At 38.4% G+C, this 18,472-nt stretch overlaps 1 protein-coding gene across 1 annotated transcript in view; it reads right to left on the reverse strand.

Moving 5' to 3' along the window:
- Positions 1-18,472, reverse strand: part of bcas3 (BCAS3 microtubule associated cell migration factor) — a 238,299-nt gene that overhangs the window by 144,295 nt on the left and 75,532 nt on the right. The window contains exons 17-22 of the mRNA XM_016455623.1: positions 12,596-12,720; positions 11,777-11,942; positions 11,216-11,316; positions 5,811-5,911; positions 2,850-3,046; positions 1,750-1,847 (exon numbers count right to left, since the gene is read on the reverse strand). Of these exons, the coding sequence (XP_016311109.1) occupies positions 1,750-1,847; positions 2,850-3,046; positions 5,811-5,911; positions 11,216-11,316; positions 11,777-11,942; positions 12,596-12,720 (788 nt within the window). The remainder of the gene's footprint in view (positions 1-1,749; positions 1,848-2,849; positions 3,047-5,810; positions 5,912-11,215; positions 11,317-11,776; positions 11,943-12,595; positions 12,721-18,472) is intronic.

Below are 18,472 nucleotides of genomic sequence, written 5' to 3' on the forward strand. Positions count from 1 at the left end.
TGCAGGCTGTCTTGGAGGATCTGATGCTGTCCTGTAGGACAGTGTCTGTCTTGTTTTCTGTTTAGGCCCGGTTTAGACTGTCTCGCCCATTTGCCCAGTTTTATGTCTGCTTGCATTGATGTGCATTCTGTTCCAATACCTAGTGAGCCTAAGTAGACACTAAGTAGGCATTTTTAAGGCAATTTAATTGCCCTAAAGCCAGCATTTATTTATATGGTTATTTCAGATGCCCAGTTCCTCCAGAGCTTAATGTGTTGACGAAAATGTAGAATAAAATAAAAGAATTAATAAATAATATATTTACGTTTTATTTTTATTTTTCATATTTATTTTGTTGTTTTTATTTTGTATATATATATATATATATATATATATACAAAATAAAAACAACAAAATAAATATGAAAAATAAAAATAAAACGTAAATATATTATTTATTAATTCTTTTATTTTATTCTACATTTTCGTCAACACATTAAGCTCTGGAGGAACTGGGCATCTGAAATAACCATATAAATAAATGCTGGCTTTAGGGCAATTAAATTGCCTTAAAAATGCCTACTTAGTGTCTACTTAGGCTCACTAGGTATTGGAACAGAATGCACATCAATGCAAGCAGACATAAAACTGGGCAAATGGGCGAGACAGTCTAAACCGGGCCTAAACAGAAAACAAGACAGACACTGTCCTACAGGACAGCATCAGATCCTCCAAGACAGCCTGGACTAGAGAGAGACATCGCGGTAGAGGAGGTGTGTCTGCTGTGCGGTCTTTTGAAGGCACAAAGACAAAGCGATGAGCACTGATAAGAGGAGGCGCCACACTGCTTGAAGCCCTGAGAGCTGAGCAATCACACACAGACTGATAAGCATCGGCCCATAAAGACGACTCCGGCAGCTCTCTTCCAGACGGGCCGGAGAAGAGAGAAAGAGAGGGAGGGGAGCTGTGTGATAAAGATGGTTACTTTCTTTCTTTTAGAGGTGAGGGTTTAAAGGAGGGGCGACGTGAGATGATGACAACACAGTTTTCTTGACAGGAAGTCACTAGATGCAAAGGAACAGCAGGTATGTCTGAAGACACCGCAGAGAGTCAGTGCAATCTCAAAGATGAAAACTCCTGACAGTGCCATGCAGCTAATGTGTGTCTACAGGCCAAGCACTAAACATCACAACAGTCAACACGGTCTACCTTCTACTGACAAACCACATTTCAGAGCGTTGCAAATGCGGTGCTTTGATTTCAATGAAACATGAAAGACTGTGCCGTACACATGTATGTGTGAGCATACACAGCAAAATACCACTTTGCGACTGAAAAAGAGCAAACAAAGCAGTGTACTTTGCTTCCCTGAAATTGATTTTCTCTCTTGTTTTGTTTAGACTGTATAACTACATATATGGAGGCTCAAAATGGAGAGAAATCTTTTAAAAGTACAAGCTTTTGTTGATTGGATTATCTTAACATGACAACTGGAGGAATGGAAAAAAAGAGGAATCAAAATCCCTTTAAACAACATCCATCTAATCTAACGCAAAGGTTACAATAAGCCTATTTACCAAATGTAGACTGCTGATAGTTTTTCAGCCGGGTTGTAATGGTTTCTGTGTAACATACCATGAAGTTTAAAGTGTCCACATGCTCAGCAAAGAAAGTTGAGTCAAGCTAGAGAGGATTCTTGCAGATTCGTCATACTGGTAACTGTTGTTTGTAATCCTGTGGGAAAAACCATAAGACCAGCCAGCGGTCTTACCTGAGCCAGTATCTATGACTGTCGACTGGCCTCTACGGTCGGCCACCAGGCGAGAGGAACCAGGCATGCTAACGGGTTCTGAACGCACTGGCTGGATCCTGCAACACAAGGACAAGAGATATCCAAAAATTGTGAATTAGACTCCTACACATTACATTTACATTCACTTTTATCCAAAGCGACTTTCTGTACAAATGAGGATAACAGAAGCAATCAAAACCAACAAAAGAGCAATAATATGTAAGTGCTGTGACAAGTCTCAGTTAGCCTAACGCAGTACATGTAGCCAGGGTTTTTATTATAATAAATTAAAAAAAACAAGAAGATAAAATAGAAAATGAATAGGAAATGCTAGTGTTAGTGGGTCTTTTTCTAAATAAAAATAAAACAAGTCAAAAGAATAGAAAAAGCATAAAGAATGCTAGAGTTAGAGGCTTTTTTTAAGAAAACAAGTAGTTAGAATAGAAATAGAATAGAGACTGCAAGTGTTAGAGGGTCAAGTGTTTTTAAATAAAAAAAGAAAAAGAAAACAAATAGATATAAAATAGAATTAGAATATAGAGTGCTAGAGTTAGAGGATCAAATGAAGATTAATGAACATTACACTAGCATTAGCTACAATAGCATGCGTGACGACAGTTAGCGATGTGAAGTGTGAATTAAGAGGGTCTATAAATCTCGTTTAATGACATGGTATGCTGATTAATACAGAATTTAAATATTAATGAAACATTTCTCAATATTTGCTGTAAAAACGCCACCAAATTTTGAAATTATAGAAAGATAAAATGATAGAACAGCGACAACAGAGACAGACAGACAGACAGACAGGGAGACATCCAGAATGATAAAACAACAGACAGAATGACAGATGACAGATAAATTGACAGATAACCAAATGATGAAACGAATGATAGATAGAGAGATAGCAGTGTTCGTACAGTGCAAGTGCTGGCTACAGTTGGTCAATATGTGTATTTAGTGAATTTCTGTGGTTAGTAACATGAGTCTATGCTGTCACATTGTGAATTGGGTGTTGATGATGGCAGCTGGTAATGTGAGCAGCACTGTGTGTGAATGTGTGTGTTTAGTGTCGGCACCTGAGGCTGTGCAGGTCCAGGTCGTCTGTGTCGAAATCAAGGAGAGGCTGCTGGGTGTCGCTGGGCCCCTGTGACTGCAGTACAGAGGAGCTGGAGGAGATAACAGTGGTCTGACCGGACGGATGGATGGTCTTGAACTGAAACTGAGGGCCCATCCAGAGTCTCCTGTGAGGGCCTGTGTGGGTGACAATCTCCACCTGTAAAGTATAATGCCAATAGATATGAGCACTTAAACAGCTTTTGCAAGAAATTTAACTTCAGCAAAGTAATATATTTTTGAGTGCACAATAGTCAGGAGTATCAAAGAGGACTTTATTCTCTGCATCAGGATTTTTTTTAAATTTATTATTATTTTTCTCCACTCGCACAACATCAACAGTTCTAACAATCACAATTCGTAATGCGAAACATTTCTTATTAGAACAAATGTTTTCAACTGGTAGACATACATGAAAAAAATGTAAAAAATAAATAATAATATTAATAATAATAAATGTTCCTAAAGTATATATTTATATTATATCTATTTCACATTTTTAATTATTAAAATGATTAACTATTTTATATTATTACTGGGGGTCCATGTACAGGTACATAAATATAGACATGTAAATATATGTAAATATTATCAAAATATATACTGTATGTGTGTGTATTTATATATACATAATAAATATACACAGACCACACAAATATTATGCAAACAAAAACTTTTATTTTGTATGCAATTAATTGTGATTAATCGTTTGACAGCACTAATATCGTATAAAATTTATAATAACATTAAATAAAATAAAAAAATTAAAAAACTTTATATAATACCATATATAAGGACTCTTAAACTGGGGTTGTTGTGACACCAACAGTTGAAATATACACACGCACACACACACACACACGCACACACACACACCGTGTGGACAAGTGTCTGTTTTTGACCAGCAGTATCAAATCTGGGGAAGGGAAGGGGGGTTAGACAGACGCCACTCTTCCTCCCCAGTGGACCGCATTAACATGGCACAGAAAGACACTAACATCATGAAGCAAGAGAGAGGGAGAAGTGGAGAAGACGACCGTCCATCCAGCCAGCATCCCTCTCTCCTCTTCATTTCTCCATCTTTTCTGAAAGAGCATGGCGTGGGGTCAACTCTTCTGTCCTCTTCCTGTCACATCTGTGTAAATGAGGCCAGCGGTATGTGTGTGTTTTTTTTCTCTGTAGGTTAACACCAACGGTGCTGCACAGCCCTGAGAGAAACAGATGCGGCGGCACTGTCTTTTTTTCTGCTTTTGTGGGGGCCATGGCCAGATGTTGCCCCCCTCCGCACTTCGCCTTGAGCCCGCCATATTGCGGCTGCCTCACATTGACAGCACTTATTACACACAGCCTGCTGCCATAGCACTCACAGAGAACTGTGTTTTTTATGCTATGTTGCCACGTAACAGACAAGCAAACTAATTGCAATCGCATATAAAGCAGATAAATAGAGTCATCAACAGGGTTTAGGCTGTGTTTAGCCAATAGCTGTCGCTGCAAGTGTTAATGGTGTCATTAGGCAGGCGGGATGTGATGGGGGATGTATGCTGTCGCTAACGCTGATGCATTAACAACCTTAAGGTTTAAGAGCTTTGGCTGGGGTTGGTCAGGCCACACAAAAACTGCCACACGCATGCTGGACATGCTGCATCTGCATAACCCAGAGTATTAGATCATAAAACATACAAAAGTCTCAGACCACATTGTAAATCTGGGATTACGAACCTAATTTAAAATGGGAAATAAAAGTTGTGAGATTTTGAAAGGTTTAAACGGAATATATTTCATGATGTGAAATAAATATTTATGAAATATTTAATATTCTGACTACTTCTGCACTCAAGTGTTGTTGTTATTAAGCAGAATACTAGGAAATATTGAGATTTATATTATTTTCTTCCAATTACAACTTTTGATTAAAATGGTTATGCTGATAATACCTTTTGTAATTTAAAATAAGCATATTAAATAGCAAACAAGAACCATTTTTACTAGTGTTCTTAGACTTTTGGATCTCACTGAACATGTTTGGATGGATGGATGGATGGATGGATGGATAGTTATTGTTATGTTAAAACTATTAAAACTGTTTGTTAAAATAAAGATGAAATAAAATAAAATATAAATATTAGACATGAAAGATGAAAAACAACTAATAAAATTACAAAATCACATAACAAAATTGCCAAAACAAACAAAAAAAACTCAATGAGTTTAAGATAATTGATTAATAAATAAGTAAAAATAAAAAAAAGCTAATTCTAAATACTACAGTATTATATAAATAACACTAAAATAAGACAAAAAAAAAAAAAAAAAGAATGTTTTCTAATAAATCAGGCAATCATGCATAATATTTTGGATGACAAAAGTTGGGAAAAAAAGGATAAAAATGTGACCAGATCCATGATGGGTGAACACAGCTGACAATGGGGTAAGAAATTATTTATGACCTATACCAGCAACAATTGCATTAACTGATGCATTAACACTCACCTGTGAGAGCCATTCTTCGTCCTCCTGGCCACTGTGATCGGATGCCAGACTGTCATAAGACTCGTGTCGGGTAATGGGGCCAGGGCTGCCAGGAGGAGCCACTGCAAAGAGACAGAAAATAATTAGTTATGTACCAAAATATATATTTCAGATTAGTTATGTACTAAAAATAAATAAATAAATGTCACCTTGCTAACAATAAAGAGTAAACAGCAAATTATGATGACTCTGTAAGAAGTAAAAAAAAAAAAAAAGAATGTTTTCTAATAAATCAGGCAATCATGCATAATATTTTGGATGACAAAAGTTGGGAAAAAAAGGATAAAAATGTGACCAGATCCATGATGGGTGAACACAGCTGACAATGGGGTAAGAAATTATTTATGACCTATACCAGCAACAATTGCATTAACTGATGCATTAACACTCACCTGTGAGAGCCATTCTTCGTCCTCCTGGCCACTGTGATCGGATGCCAGACTGTCATAAGACTCGTGTCGGGTAATGGGGCCAGGGCTGCCAGGAGGAGCCACTGCAAAGAGACAGAAAATAATTAGTTATGTACCAAAATATATATTTCAGATTAGTTATGTACTAAAAATAAATAAATAAATGTCACCTTGCTAACAATAAAGAGTAAACAGCAAATTATGATGACTCTGTAAGAAGTGCAGTGTACATCACTTTTCATAAAAGCATCAATAAAACACCCACTTAAGTAATTAACATTTTTGGGCTATGGAAAGCCAGCAAAAATGTTCACAGTATGTTTTGGTATGTGAGCAACAGCAGAACAGATAAAAGAGTGCAGAGCGGTCAACAGCAAAGACAGCACGGGCAGTGACAGATGGAGCACTTGGAGGCTTCGCTAAGCAGGCGCCAAGTATTCAGACTAATGTGCACAATCAGTGGTTTCCCTTCCCACCTCCAGGCAAACACATGCCTTTGTTACCAATGTACATAATACAGCAGTGAATAATAAAGATGTCAAGCCCTCATCTGGAGGACACAAGGAGCCCGTCTCTCTTGTTGCCTCTTCTTCTCTCTATCTGTCTTGCAGACAAAAGTGCTCACGCACCAGGTGTTCAGACACACTTGATGAGGTGTTCCTGCCAGGTTCATGGCGCAGTCACTACTGTGTGAGTAACAGATACACCGACACCTCCACTCGAAGGGGAAATCTGCTCGCTATCCATCCCACTCAATCACAGTAACACTAGCTGCTGCCAGAGCACGGCCTCCGCTATCCCAGCAAGCTGCATTATGTGGACATAAATCGTAGAGTGACTTACCGACCTCTGATGGGTCAGAACAGAGCCAGACCATGTTACCTCTTAAACACAATAAAACTCTGGCCTTCCTCCTCCCCTCCTTCCAAAGCCCAGGGGGACAATAAGTGTTGACTAATAAATAATTGAAGCATAAGAACAGTAGCTGGCTCTGTAGATCAGGTTACAGTGGGTTCATAATGGCCGGGCTTAAGAGGTCGAGGGCTCCTGAACTGTTAAGAGCAGTTTATCTGTTGTGAGTTAGAGTGTGAGCAACAGAATAAGGACAGGAAACAGGCCCTGACCGCATAAACCCGCAGTATCGCAGTCACAGCCTGGTTACAAATTTGCCTTGGCCACCAACACACAAACCATGTACAAACGAGCTTTCAGTTAAATAATGTTTGTTCAGGTACATAACAGTGTACGCATTGACACCTGGAAACAAAAGCAAGACTGGGTTTCATGTCAGATAATTATTTTTACTTCAATGCATGATGTCTACGGCCACTTTTAAGGTACATAAAAATGATCAACAAGGGTGTGTGAAGAATTGTGGTACTGCTGTTATTTTCCCCCATATTACCCCGAAATAAATAAATATAAATAAAGTCAATTAATTAATGAATTCATCCATTTTAATTTTATTATTTCTTCTGAAACCAATCAAATCTGTATATTTAAAATTGTATTTATTTACATATTTTTATAGTAACGTCTACATATTTATATTTTTTATAGTCATATTTATATAGTAGTAAATTTGTGAATAAAAATGTAAACATCTAAATATTTACATAAAAATTAAACTGTTTATTTATTTATTTACTTAAATGCATTTTTTATTGGTTAGTCCATGGTAAAAATGAATACTGTATAAGGCCACTTTCTATATACATTAAATTGTTCAGTTAAATAAGCTGCAAGAAGAATTGTGGACTCAGGTTTGGCTTATAAACCCTTGCATCAGATGTTTCTGCTATTACTATTGCGATTTTTTTCTACTCTGTCACTTTTTTAAAAAGAAAACATACAAATTGTATAAAATTTTCTATTTAGTATACTCGGAAGATAGCTATTCAATCCCAGAGGCGTTTGGGTGTATTCTGCTCACTGCGTTCCAAAAATACAATGAAAGATTATGCTAAATAAAAGCAGTGTGTAAGTTGTAAGGGTCATGGGCTGCACCTTCCTGCAGCTATGAACGAAACCCTCGCACCTTTCCTTAAGAAACCTGGGCTCATTCATTAGAGAGCTCTCAGACACACAGCCGCCACTCTCTCTGCTCAACGACAGCTAATGTCGCAAGCTGAGGATTCCCTGAGCGCGTTCAGTTGGACCGAAGGAGCTTCGCTGGGCCAGCGTGTCCTTGTTATCTACCCATCATCTGGGTATCATCAGCAGTGGCTGGGTAATGCTCCCCTTCCCGAGTGCTGCCAAATGCTGGGCAAATGGACAGGTGGAGATAGTGACCAAGAAGTGGCGCCACGGTTGCTTTTATCACCAGTCGTGCAGGCTCCAGCTCCTCTGACCCTACCGTCCACATGCTGCATTTTTAATCAGCCAGGTCATCCAATCTAGAAGCAAGACCAGAGCTGTCAATCACAAAGCCCTGCTCGCTGCAAGTCCTCATAGTTTGAGGGTAAAGGCACGCAAACCGCCCCTTTCTGAGACGGCAGAGTCTGGGAACAGTCCGCTACTGATGCCCCTCTGCTATCTCCAGCTCTCTTCCGCCATCTTTCTTTGTATTCTCCCCTTTCAGAGTGGCCTTTTACAAAGTAATTACAAAGAAAACGACAGCCTGATAACATTAACGGCCAGCTAAAGCTTCTTTATGCTTGCATCACTTCCTGCCTTCAACTGCTTTGCTAAGAAGATCTCAGTGATCAATCAAGTAAATGTATTCATAGAAACATTTGGTAATAAAAGGTTTCTTGATTTTATCAACGTTAATGAAGACAAGAAGAAAAAAAGTGCATCATTCTGATAAGTATTTCAATAAAAAAATAACAAGAAAATAAGAAAAAATAACATCACATATATATATATATATATATTAGGGGTGTAACGGTTCACAAAATTCACGGTTCGGTTTGATACGACAGTGGTGTCACGGTTCGGTTCAGTATGTTCAGTACGGGGTTAATTGGTTACGTCACAATGTTGGAAATATTTCTGTTTTAAACCATGAAGGCGAGCCAATGGATATCACACACAAGCAACATGCAAACTTTGCGCAAGAGTTATGCCGGTGAACTTCTTAATCCCAGTCAATTCACTATGCAGAAAGTGAAAGTGCAAGAGTTACGCCGGTGAACGTCTTAATCTCAATTCAATTCACTATACAGAAAGTGAAAGTAAAAATGCAATGAGCTTTCGCCATCTGACGCCGCATATTCTCTCAGAGATGGCGAGACAAATCTACTTCAACATATGCTGATAACGGTATATAGCTAACTATTTCTAATATTACATAGTGAAAAAAATTAGAAGAAACATTTCGTGTTAAACAGGTTGTTTTTGAATATTGAACTTCAATTGAACTTGAATTGAATTTTTGAAAGTCGGTGTTTGAAATAAAAGCTTTTTATTTCATTATTTTTTATTGATGATTGAAGTGTTAATATTTTAATACTATATTTCATTGTATAGACCTGTTTTAAAATCATTTTAATTGAGGAGTAAATAGCCTAATCTTTTGTTATCCCCGCAGCACGTCAGTTATTTGGGAATTATTGCGGGGCAAATTAATTGTAATTTTAATTGAATAATAAAACTAACTTCATAATAATAACAGGCCTAATAAAAATAATAATGTAACAGGACTACATTAATTGTAAATGCCAAACCCTCTTAATATTGCCAATAATTGATGTATTTGACAATATCTCTGGCTATCGATGACTGAAGTGTTAATATTTTAATCATAGGTCTATAATTCATTGTATAGACCTGTTTTAAAATACCTTTTTTTTTAAACATGTTAATTGAGGAGTAAATATATGGCCTCATCTTTTGTTATCGTCGCAGCATGTCAGTTATTTGGCGTCAGTCAATATTATTTATTGTTTTTGTTATCCTCGCAACACATCAGTCAATATTATTGTGGGGCAAATTAATTGTCATTTTAATTTCATAATAAAAGTAACTTAATAATAATAATAATAATAATAATAATAGGCCTAATAAAAATAAGAATGTAACAGGCCTACATTAATTGGAAATGCCAAATAGCTTAATATTACCAACAATTTATGTTTTTGACAGTATCTCTGGCTATCGTCGATACAAGATCATCGTCTTTCGACGCGACCCAACCCAGCAAGAGGAGGTTATTGCGGGGCCTTTCGCAGTGCGTGTCCTGCGTGCCTGTCCACTAACGTTACGCCACTAAGCAGACAGCACGTTGCCTGTTACGTCATTTGGGCTGCCTTGTTGAGCACAGTGGCACTGAGAACATTATATTTCACACACTTTAAGCTCTTTTATTTTCCAAATGGAATAGGATTAATCCAACGAATCGTTCGGTTTGTAATGTGTACCGAACCGAAAGCCTCGTACCAAACGGTTTGCTATAAATATGTGTATCGTGATATTAATATTTTTGAGTAAAACAAAAAAAACGGAATACTGGGGGGTGGGGGGATATACTATATCCAGTAACCATTGAATACGTCAGTGGTTGCTGCTCATGGTGCGACATAATGCAGCACGCAATCAAAGGTGGCACGTCGTGGGCTGTTCAGCACACTGAGGGCCAGGGCGAAAGGCAAACACAGCCACATGCATATGCACATACTCTTCTGAGTGTCAGGTTGGTGAGGTTCAGCTGTAACAGAAGTGCACAGTGCAAGGATCTCTGGCTTATTTTAATTAGACATTAACGTTAATGCACTGAACAAGCTCATTATGCCTTTCTTTGCCCCCTGGTGGATCGCATCCACAGAGAGCCACTGCCATGACCACTCACGCACGGCTATTTCATCACTCTGACACATGCATGGTGATTAGACCGACTTCCAGAGAATATTCTACCCGTTAGGCCTAGAGCACTTGGGCTTTAGTGGCAGAGAAGAAATGTGAAGCCTGGCCTGAAGGACCCAGACAGCTAATTACTCATTAATGTTTATGATTATCCAGCTAACGCAACAATGCTCACTTATTCAAGATATATTAGATGTGTGGTCATCCGTGAGCCTTCTGCCCTCGAGTTGCATTCTCTTGCCTTTCATACGTCAACCCAAAGTGCTCGCGCTCTCTCTGCACTTGTTATTAAATTACATGAGTTTAAAACCACACTAATTGGTTTAATCTGAACGCTGGGTTAATTTGGCGCTATGAGTTTCAGGGCACGGATGTACTAGCGAGTGACAAAGCCCTGATTCACAACAGCACTTGAGAAAGAAAAGCGCTTCACCAACTGCTACGTCAAACGGAACGGGTTTATCTCTGCGACCGTTCAAGAACATGCAGACAAGAAAGATTGAGTTTATTGTTCATGTTTCTTGTGTAGTGGTGCACCAATGAGGGTTAAAAACAAACATCTCCAGTGAGACAGACATACTTACATCCAGCCAGGAGGTATTGATAGTACTGCACGAAGTCTGAGGCCAGCACCAAGGGGTGGTTGCTGTTGAAAGATGGTTGTAGCTCATTCCACCGCGGTGTCCTACTCAAAACAAACATAGAAATCAATTTAGGAAGCACATATCAAAGGGACAGATGTATATTACAGTCTCCAGCTGAGCTATAATGGACTCAAAACTCTCCACAGCCCGACGGACCTTCCATTTCTCCCGTCTCATGTGGGCCGCACGAGCTATACAGCTCAGTACATACAATCATTTAACATGTACAATCAGATCAGAAAGCCATTCTGAGAGCAACCCCCGCCTGTTTCCATTTTCTTCGCTTGGTCACAAGCTTTATTGCATTATGACTGAGCTCAGCGTCTGGGTCGGTGAAAAGCCGTGACGTTAATCATTTGCTCGCCCTCATTAAGGCGCCATATAAGCTGTTTTATGTAAATGATATGACTGCAGTGGGTCGTGTCAGGTGCTTCTGTCGGACTGAAGTTGAAGTGTAAAAGCAGGTAAATAGGTGTCGTGCTGAGAGCCCCGGGGCAACACCTGGCTAGATTCCAACAGGCTCTCGGACAGGTGTTCAGCTCCAGAGGCGTGTCGTCGCCTATCTTTTGTGCCATGCTGATTGGACGAGGTTCCAGCACATGCTCCACCAGATTTCCGTAGCAACTCAGGATGTACAGTGATTCAACGACAGCCTGCCGAGACTGATCTAACAGGGAAGAAAAGTCAAGAACAAGTTATTAAAGATTTTGGTTTCTAACATGACCTCAGAATTTTTTTGTGGATTTTGTGGAACAGATTTTGCAGTTCCATCTGGTACCACTTAAAGGATCAAAGAAATAAACAAAAAGGAGAAGCCAGAGCTTTTAACAAATAATAAAGAAATAGAATATAAAAATATACTAACTAAAATATAAGAAAATATAATAAATACTATACACAGTCACACACATATAAATATATATATTTTAGTTTAACTATATTATGTATATATAAATACACACACATACAGCATATTTTTCGAAAATATTTACATGTATTTACATGTATATATTTATATTCTATACTTTCATATTCTATATTATATTCTATATTTATATTATTGGGAAGCCGTGGCCTAATGGTTAGAGAGTCGGACTCGTAACCCAAAGGTTGTGGGTTCGAGTCTCGTACCGGCAGGGATTGTAGTACACACACATATATTATTTAAACAAAAACTTTTATTGTGGATGCAATTAATCACGATATATATTTCATCAATATTCAAACCACTTAATTTAGCTAAAGCTTAAAAATCATGTCTAAATAAAACTCAATCAAAATAAGATGCTCATGCACTAAGGGTTGTAAGCCATGTCAGACCTTTCTCTCTCTTCATGTTGGGGTTGGTGATGAACCAAGAGCGGGAGGAGGCGAAGACTGCAGCCACGCAGAACTCCCCACCACTGGACTTACTGGGAGAGATCTGGGGAGGTGGCTTGGATTTGCTACAAAAAAAAAAAAAAAGAGTCACAAATGAGAATAAGAATATAGAGAGAGAGAAAGAAAGAAAGAAAGTAAGTCTGTTTTTGGTGATTGGCATCAGGAGTAAAACAGCAAAATCAGTCACATTACTGACAAGAAAAGAGAGACAGTTGGGATGTAAAGAATCAAGACAGTATGTCCTGCATATGAATGAAATCGCTCAAGAGTTTCGAACAAAAACTGCACATCCACAAACAAAATACTGTGCTTGTAAACAAAAAACATAATACAATCACACATTCATACTTCATGCAAGTAAAAAAAAAGAAAAAAAAAAAGAAAAAAAAAGAAAAAAAAAAACTTTTTTGGCTTATTATTTCACTGCCATTCTCTTAGTGTTTTAAGATGTTTAAGTGTAATCTGAAAGACACCATTTATAATATGTTTATGTATACATATGTTAATAAGAAAATGTCTTTAAATTTGCAGTCAAATGCATATTATTAAAAATGTTGTTTTCGAGAGGAATTTAATTTCACTTCACTTGTATTTGACAACATAACCATTTTAACTTTTATTTAGCAAGCACAATTTTACCACAGTTGTCAAAACCAGAAAACCATTGATCTTTTATATTTCTGTTCAGTGAATATAATGACGTTGTTAAAGCTCAACACATACATATACACTCCAAGAGTCTGTACAGATACCACATAATGGCTGTCATTTGCTTATAAAGCGGCTTCAAATGGAAGCTTTTAAGCTGCTTTGGAAGGCCTAATTTTAGTCTTGGCATTTGAGAAAAATTATTAGGGCCTATTGAATTATTCTTTACATCAGTAAGTTTTTGAAAAAGCCAAGGAGAAAAAGGGTCATGAGCTGAGAGATAAGGACTCGCATGTGGAATTCATCCTAGAACAGAAGCCATGTGGTGTCACTGTCTGAATCCCGCACTGTAAAAACCTGCCCTCCGTATCTCAAACATACAAGAGACTCCCAAAACACTGAATACTGGCTGTTTCACACAGAACAACACTTCAGATACCATCAGCCATGCAGAGATACACACTCAAATACACACAAATGGATGTGAATGGGAGCCGGCAAAATAAATTATTAGGAGTTTCAATTTAACACATCAAAAAAAAAAACATATAATTAAGCATACTCCCTAACCTGTAAGTAATTCTACAATATAAAAAATTAACATTAGAACAATTCAACAAGATTTGTGCTACTCGGCCGCAGTGAGTGAATCCTCAGCTGTAAGTATAAGCAATGCATCTCAAACCACACTTATGCCACAAAATGTGCTATTCACACAGAACACATTTGTGCATTCAAAAACAGTTATATAAACAGGAACAGAATGGATGAAATACTTGACAAGGTATCCTAAATACAGAGTTCTCAATGCGCAAGATCATAAAAAACAGTGAGAAAATAAACAACATACTAATTTCTGAAGCAATCTTTTGTTGCATCTTTTCAGTATTTTCTTCTTCTAAAATGTATTAAATAGAAAACAATTATTTAAAAATTTTAATATTTCATAATATTGTTTTTTTTTTATCAAATAAATGCAGCATAGATAAGCATAAGAGAGAAAAATATCAACCCCATACTTTTGATCCCTATAACTCTTATATTTCTATTGTACTAAAGCCATATCAAATGATTCATATTTTATCTAGAAATAATGTTATAACCTGCATATGCATTAACCTGAAGAACATCTTCAATTTAATTTAATTTTGTTGTATAATACTATTTAAAGTTAATATTTAATCCCAGATATGTTCCATTGGCCGCAGACACCGCCTTTTAGTTTGCAAACCCCTGATATATATGATTAATTGCTATAAATCTGATTAATTCATCAGCATATCATGTAATTCATTCAATTCAAATATGGAATCGATTGAAAGCCCTAGTCATTACGCATTAAAAGGGAAGATAACTGCAAAACAAAACTGCCGATTGTAATGAAATTGTTGTAGACCGTGGAGTCTGGACTGAGAGTTAATGTGGATGAATTGTCCAGTGTTTGAACCGGGACTCTTCCAGCCTTGCATTTCACTAATAGGTGTTGAGTGACCTGTTGCTGAGCTGCACTCTCACTCTGTCACTTCCCTTAAAACTGTCATCAAGTCGTAAATTAATCTCAGGATGAGGAGTGATGCTGACATCTTTGTTTAGCCGACACCAGGCGAGGATTGCTGGTCGGGAAGGACTAAAGACAAACAAGACACAGAACAGTACAGAAAAGCAGGGTGAGATATTGGCACGTGTTTATTGGTGTTGGATGGAGGTGAAGCGAATAACTAAATATCTGCACTGATGGGGAGATACGAGAGGTTTGTCAGTATATCACCTTGGCTTGAGCAGCTGTGAACGTCTCGCTGTCTGTGAGTGTAGAACAGGGGACACGGCACTAAACAAACATAGTCAGCAGCCACAGGATTTGAAGAGCAGGGCACAGTGAAGTGCACGGTTTCCTTTTTCTCCCTCTAATAAAACCAGGAATCCCAAGTGGGATAACGAGGAGAGAAGACAGCAGACATTTTGATAACCTCAAATCTTTAGAAAGGCCGCTTCCTTTGCCCTGACCATCACTGACCGTAGAGAAAAACACTGAGCGTAGCTCAAAGGAGCATTCAAATCCTTCCTGCCCCACTGCAGAGTTCAAGGCAGCGAGGGAAGTGAACGAGCTTAGCAGTTTTCCAGGCTGGGATGCAGGTGAAGAGCTGGCTTTTTCACGTTAGGAGGAGCTGATGCACTTTCTTGAAGGAAAACTGTAAAGGATGGGCGCACAGATGTTCTTAATAACAAAACCAAACCTAACTCAGTGTGACTAAACATTTATTCCTCTGAAATCACAGGCTGACCCTGTCCGCCGCAAATCGGAGAGGAAATTGTATCCGTTTCTAAGTGCTTTGCATAATAAATCTGGAAATATTCTTTCAAAGGTATATAATGTCATGCCAGTAATGATGATGAGACCAAAAACACTGCAAAGAGCCAGTCTGAGTTCAAACCTGGACATAACTTTGAGCGCTCATCTCCTAGCGGTGGGACTAAAGCTGGCCAACTATGGTAAGAGCTCTTTGAAGAGGCTTTGGTCAGCAGATGATTTGGTCAACATGTTCTTATTTGAGTGCACTTTACACTTGCATTGCATCTGAATTTCCTTGAAGCGACCGCTGGAGTTGGTTTGTCTGTATTTGAAATCACTCTTTTCCTCTGGGTCTCACTTAAAGTGGCTAGTATGACTCAAGCTACAGTGATTCAGCGGGTCATTTGAGCGAACAGATTATTCTAAATAAATATTGGCATGGGGAGAGGCTTACACAAAAATGTATCCGAAAATCAATAAATTATGAAACATAAACATATTTAGTGAGATGGAGGAGAAGGGAAGACAGACGTTACTAAACAGAAGCCAATTTCGTCTTCTCCCTATTGGCATTTCCCCTGCTGCTTCTGGAGTGTTTTTTCCTCTCTCTCTCTAACTAATTCACTGAAAAGACTCCTTGCATGTCATTTCCACTTTTAATTTAACATATGAGGACTCTTGACGTGAGCTAATAGCTTTTCCTCAAGGGCATAATTCAATCTGTGATGTCCACCATCAAAGCCCAGCCACATTACAGTCCCGGCCACAGACGAGGCGCCATCAGGGGGGAAGGCGGCCCCCCATTTGTTTTCAAACAAATGCAATGGCGGGCTTTAAACGACAAAAAGGAGCACGGATCTCATTTGAACTTATCAGGGGTCTTGCCGTGACAATCTGACCATATGGTCGGTGTACGTCAGCCAGCGGGGCCTGTGTAACAGCGCTCATGAAAGGGTCGTGCAGAACGCAGACATTTCTCTCAACGTCACATTTATTATCTCACAGCAGCTTTTCCTCGGACACGGCTCGGGCACACGGCCACGGTCCACACACGCTGTGGTAGCCATTTGGGAGGCCGGCATCAAACGCTAAAAGAGAAACAGAAACTTTTCCCCTCCATTTCCAGCATTCCAGCTCATTGGGATATCGTTGAGGAAGGTGCCTGATTCGGCATGATTTCCCTTTTCTTTAGAGAGATGCCGGAAAATATGCGTTCCCCAGGTGTGAGCGCAGCTGTCTGTGGAATTTATGAGCCGCCAGGTTTTGAGGTTTGTGATGGTTGTACTTCTTCGTTCTGAGTGGAGGACACTTTCAAAAATAAAAGGAAAAAAAGTTTCACGTTTTCATAACCTACATCAATCAAAACCTTTCCTGAACTACACAGGATCTCTGTGAAATGATCTTGAAAACAGAGCATATCAGTCAGTTCGGGAAAGGAAAATACATGATTTTCTCCATGCAGAAATAGATTTTTAGCATAACGTATAATCGAAAACATTCTGCTTTTATTTTCATACATCTAATGACTGACTAAAAGTAAATTGTCTCATGACATATTTTTTTGCCGCTTCTGATTCTTAGGGGGGAAGCAGCCAGGGCCGTCCTTAGGGGGGGTGATAGCATTATTTTTTAACTCTTTTTCTCAGTCTACTATTGATTTAATTAAATCCTATTATGGATTTTTGAAAATTAACTTTCATGCACTGTGTAACAGCTCAAAGTGAATGAAAACATCCTGCAAAGTTTTAAATCTGAAAGTGCACCGTGTATAAAGTTACTGTCTCTTCAAAAAAAAAAGAGTCGACTTTGAATCATTGAAATTAGTCGTTTTTAAAACGAATCCCAAGCCGTTTCATGTTGACGTCAACATGAAACATTAGCATATTGCCCACGCAGACCCGGGAAACCTTGACCATCAGTCGATTTTCGCATTGGTCTGAATGAAAATGCTAATTCATTCTTTGCCACTAGGTGCCGCTTTTGGAGCGGTAAAAAATAGCTGTTTCCCCGGTAACGCTGTACACAAAGCAGCACTGCGCTCACAAAAGCTGCTTTATCAGTCATTACAGGCATGATGAAATGGAAATGAAATCGACCAATCGGACCAATCACCGCAGATAAGCGTCACGCAAAGGAGGGGTTTGGAAAAATGAATCGTTGAGTGAATCGTTTGGGAGTCATTGAGCAAATAAGGTAAAAATAAATGCATATTATAAGACAATTAAAGTGTTTTTTGACCTTGCATGCATGTCAACCAAACCAAAATATGAACCTTTCATAACCCATAATAGGGGCACTTTAAGTATAATTTACTTTATGTCTCCTGAGCTGTTTATAATCAAATCTCATGTTCCGCCATTTGTATTTGAGCTGCAATTTTCCATCTTGTTCCTCCGTGGGAGTGTTTTTTTTGGAACACTTGATGATTCCCTTAATACTTCCATGTGATATTAAGCACACTGTTCCCTTCTCTAAAAGGAAAAACTAATTAACATTTAATACAACATCTAAATCAATCATATTATTCTGATGAAAAGCGGAGCTCCAGTTGTGTCCCACATTAATGTGCCTAGCCCAGTCAAGAGGAAGCTATGGGGAATATTAAGATTTATCATGTTAATGATAAGGCTTTGAAACACATACGTCCTCTGAGATCACAGTACAGCAGCGCAGGAAAAAGATCTAATTAAAACGTATGCGAGGATACCACAACAAAAGCTGAAACCCAAGCCAGAGGAAGGAGAGCAGCACATGTGATTCATATTTGGGGGGGTGAGGGACGCAGGGAAGTCCATTTTGCTGAGATTCAATGAAGCTGTATATATACACATAAAACATTTTCCTGCTTAATTCTTACCTGTAATTACTTTATTATTTGC

The sequence above is a fragment of the Sinocyclocheilus anshuiensis genome, unplaced genomic scaffold (genome assembly GCF_001515605.1).
Source record: "Sinocyclocheilus anshuiensis isolate Anshui unplaced genomic scaffold, SAMN03320099.WGS_v1.1 scaffold319, whole genome shotgun sequence".
Classification (NCBI taxonomy): Eukaryota; Metazoa; Chordata; class Actinopteri; order Cypriniformes; family Cyprinidae; genus Sinocyclocheilus; species Sinocyclocheilus anshuiensis.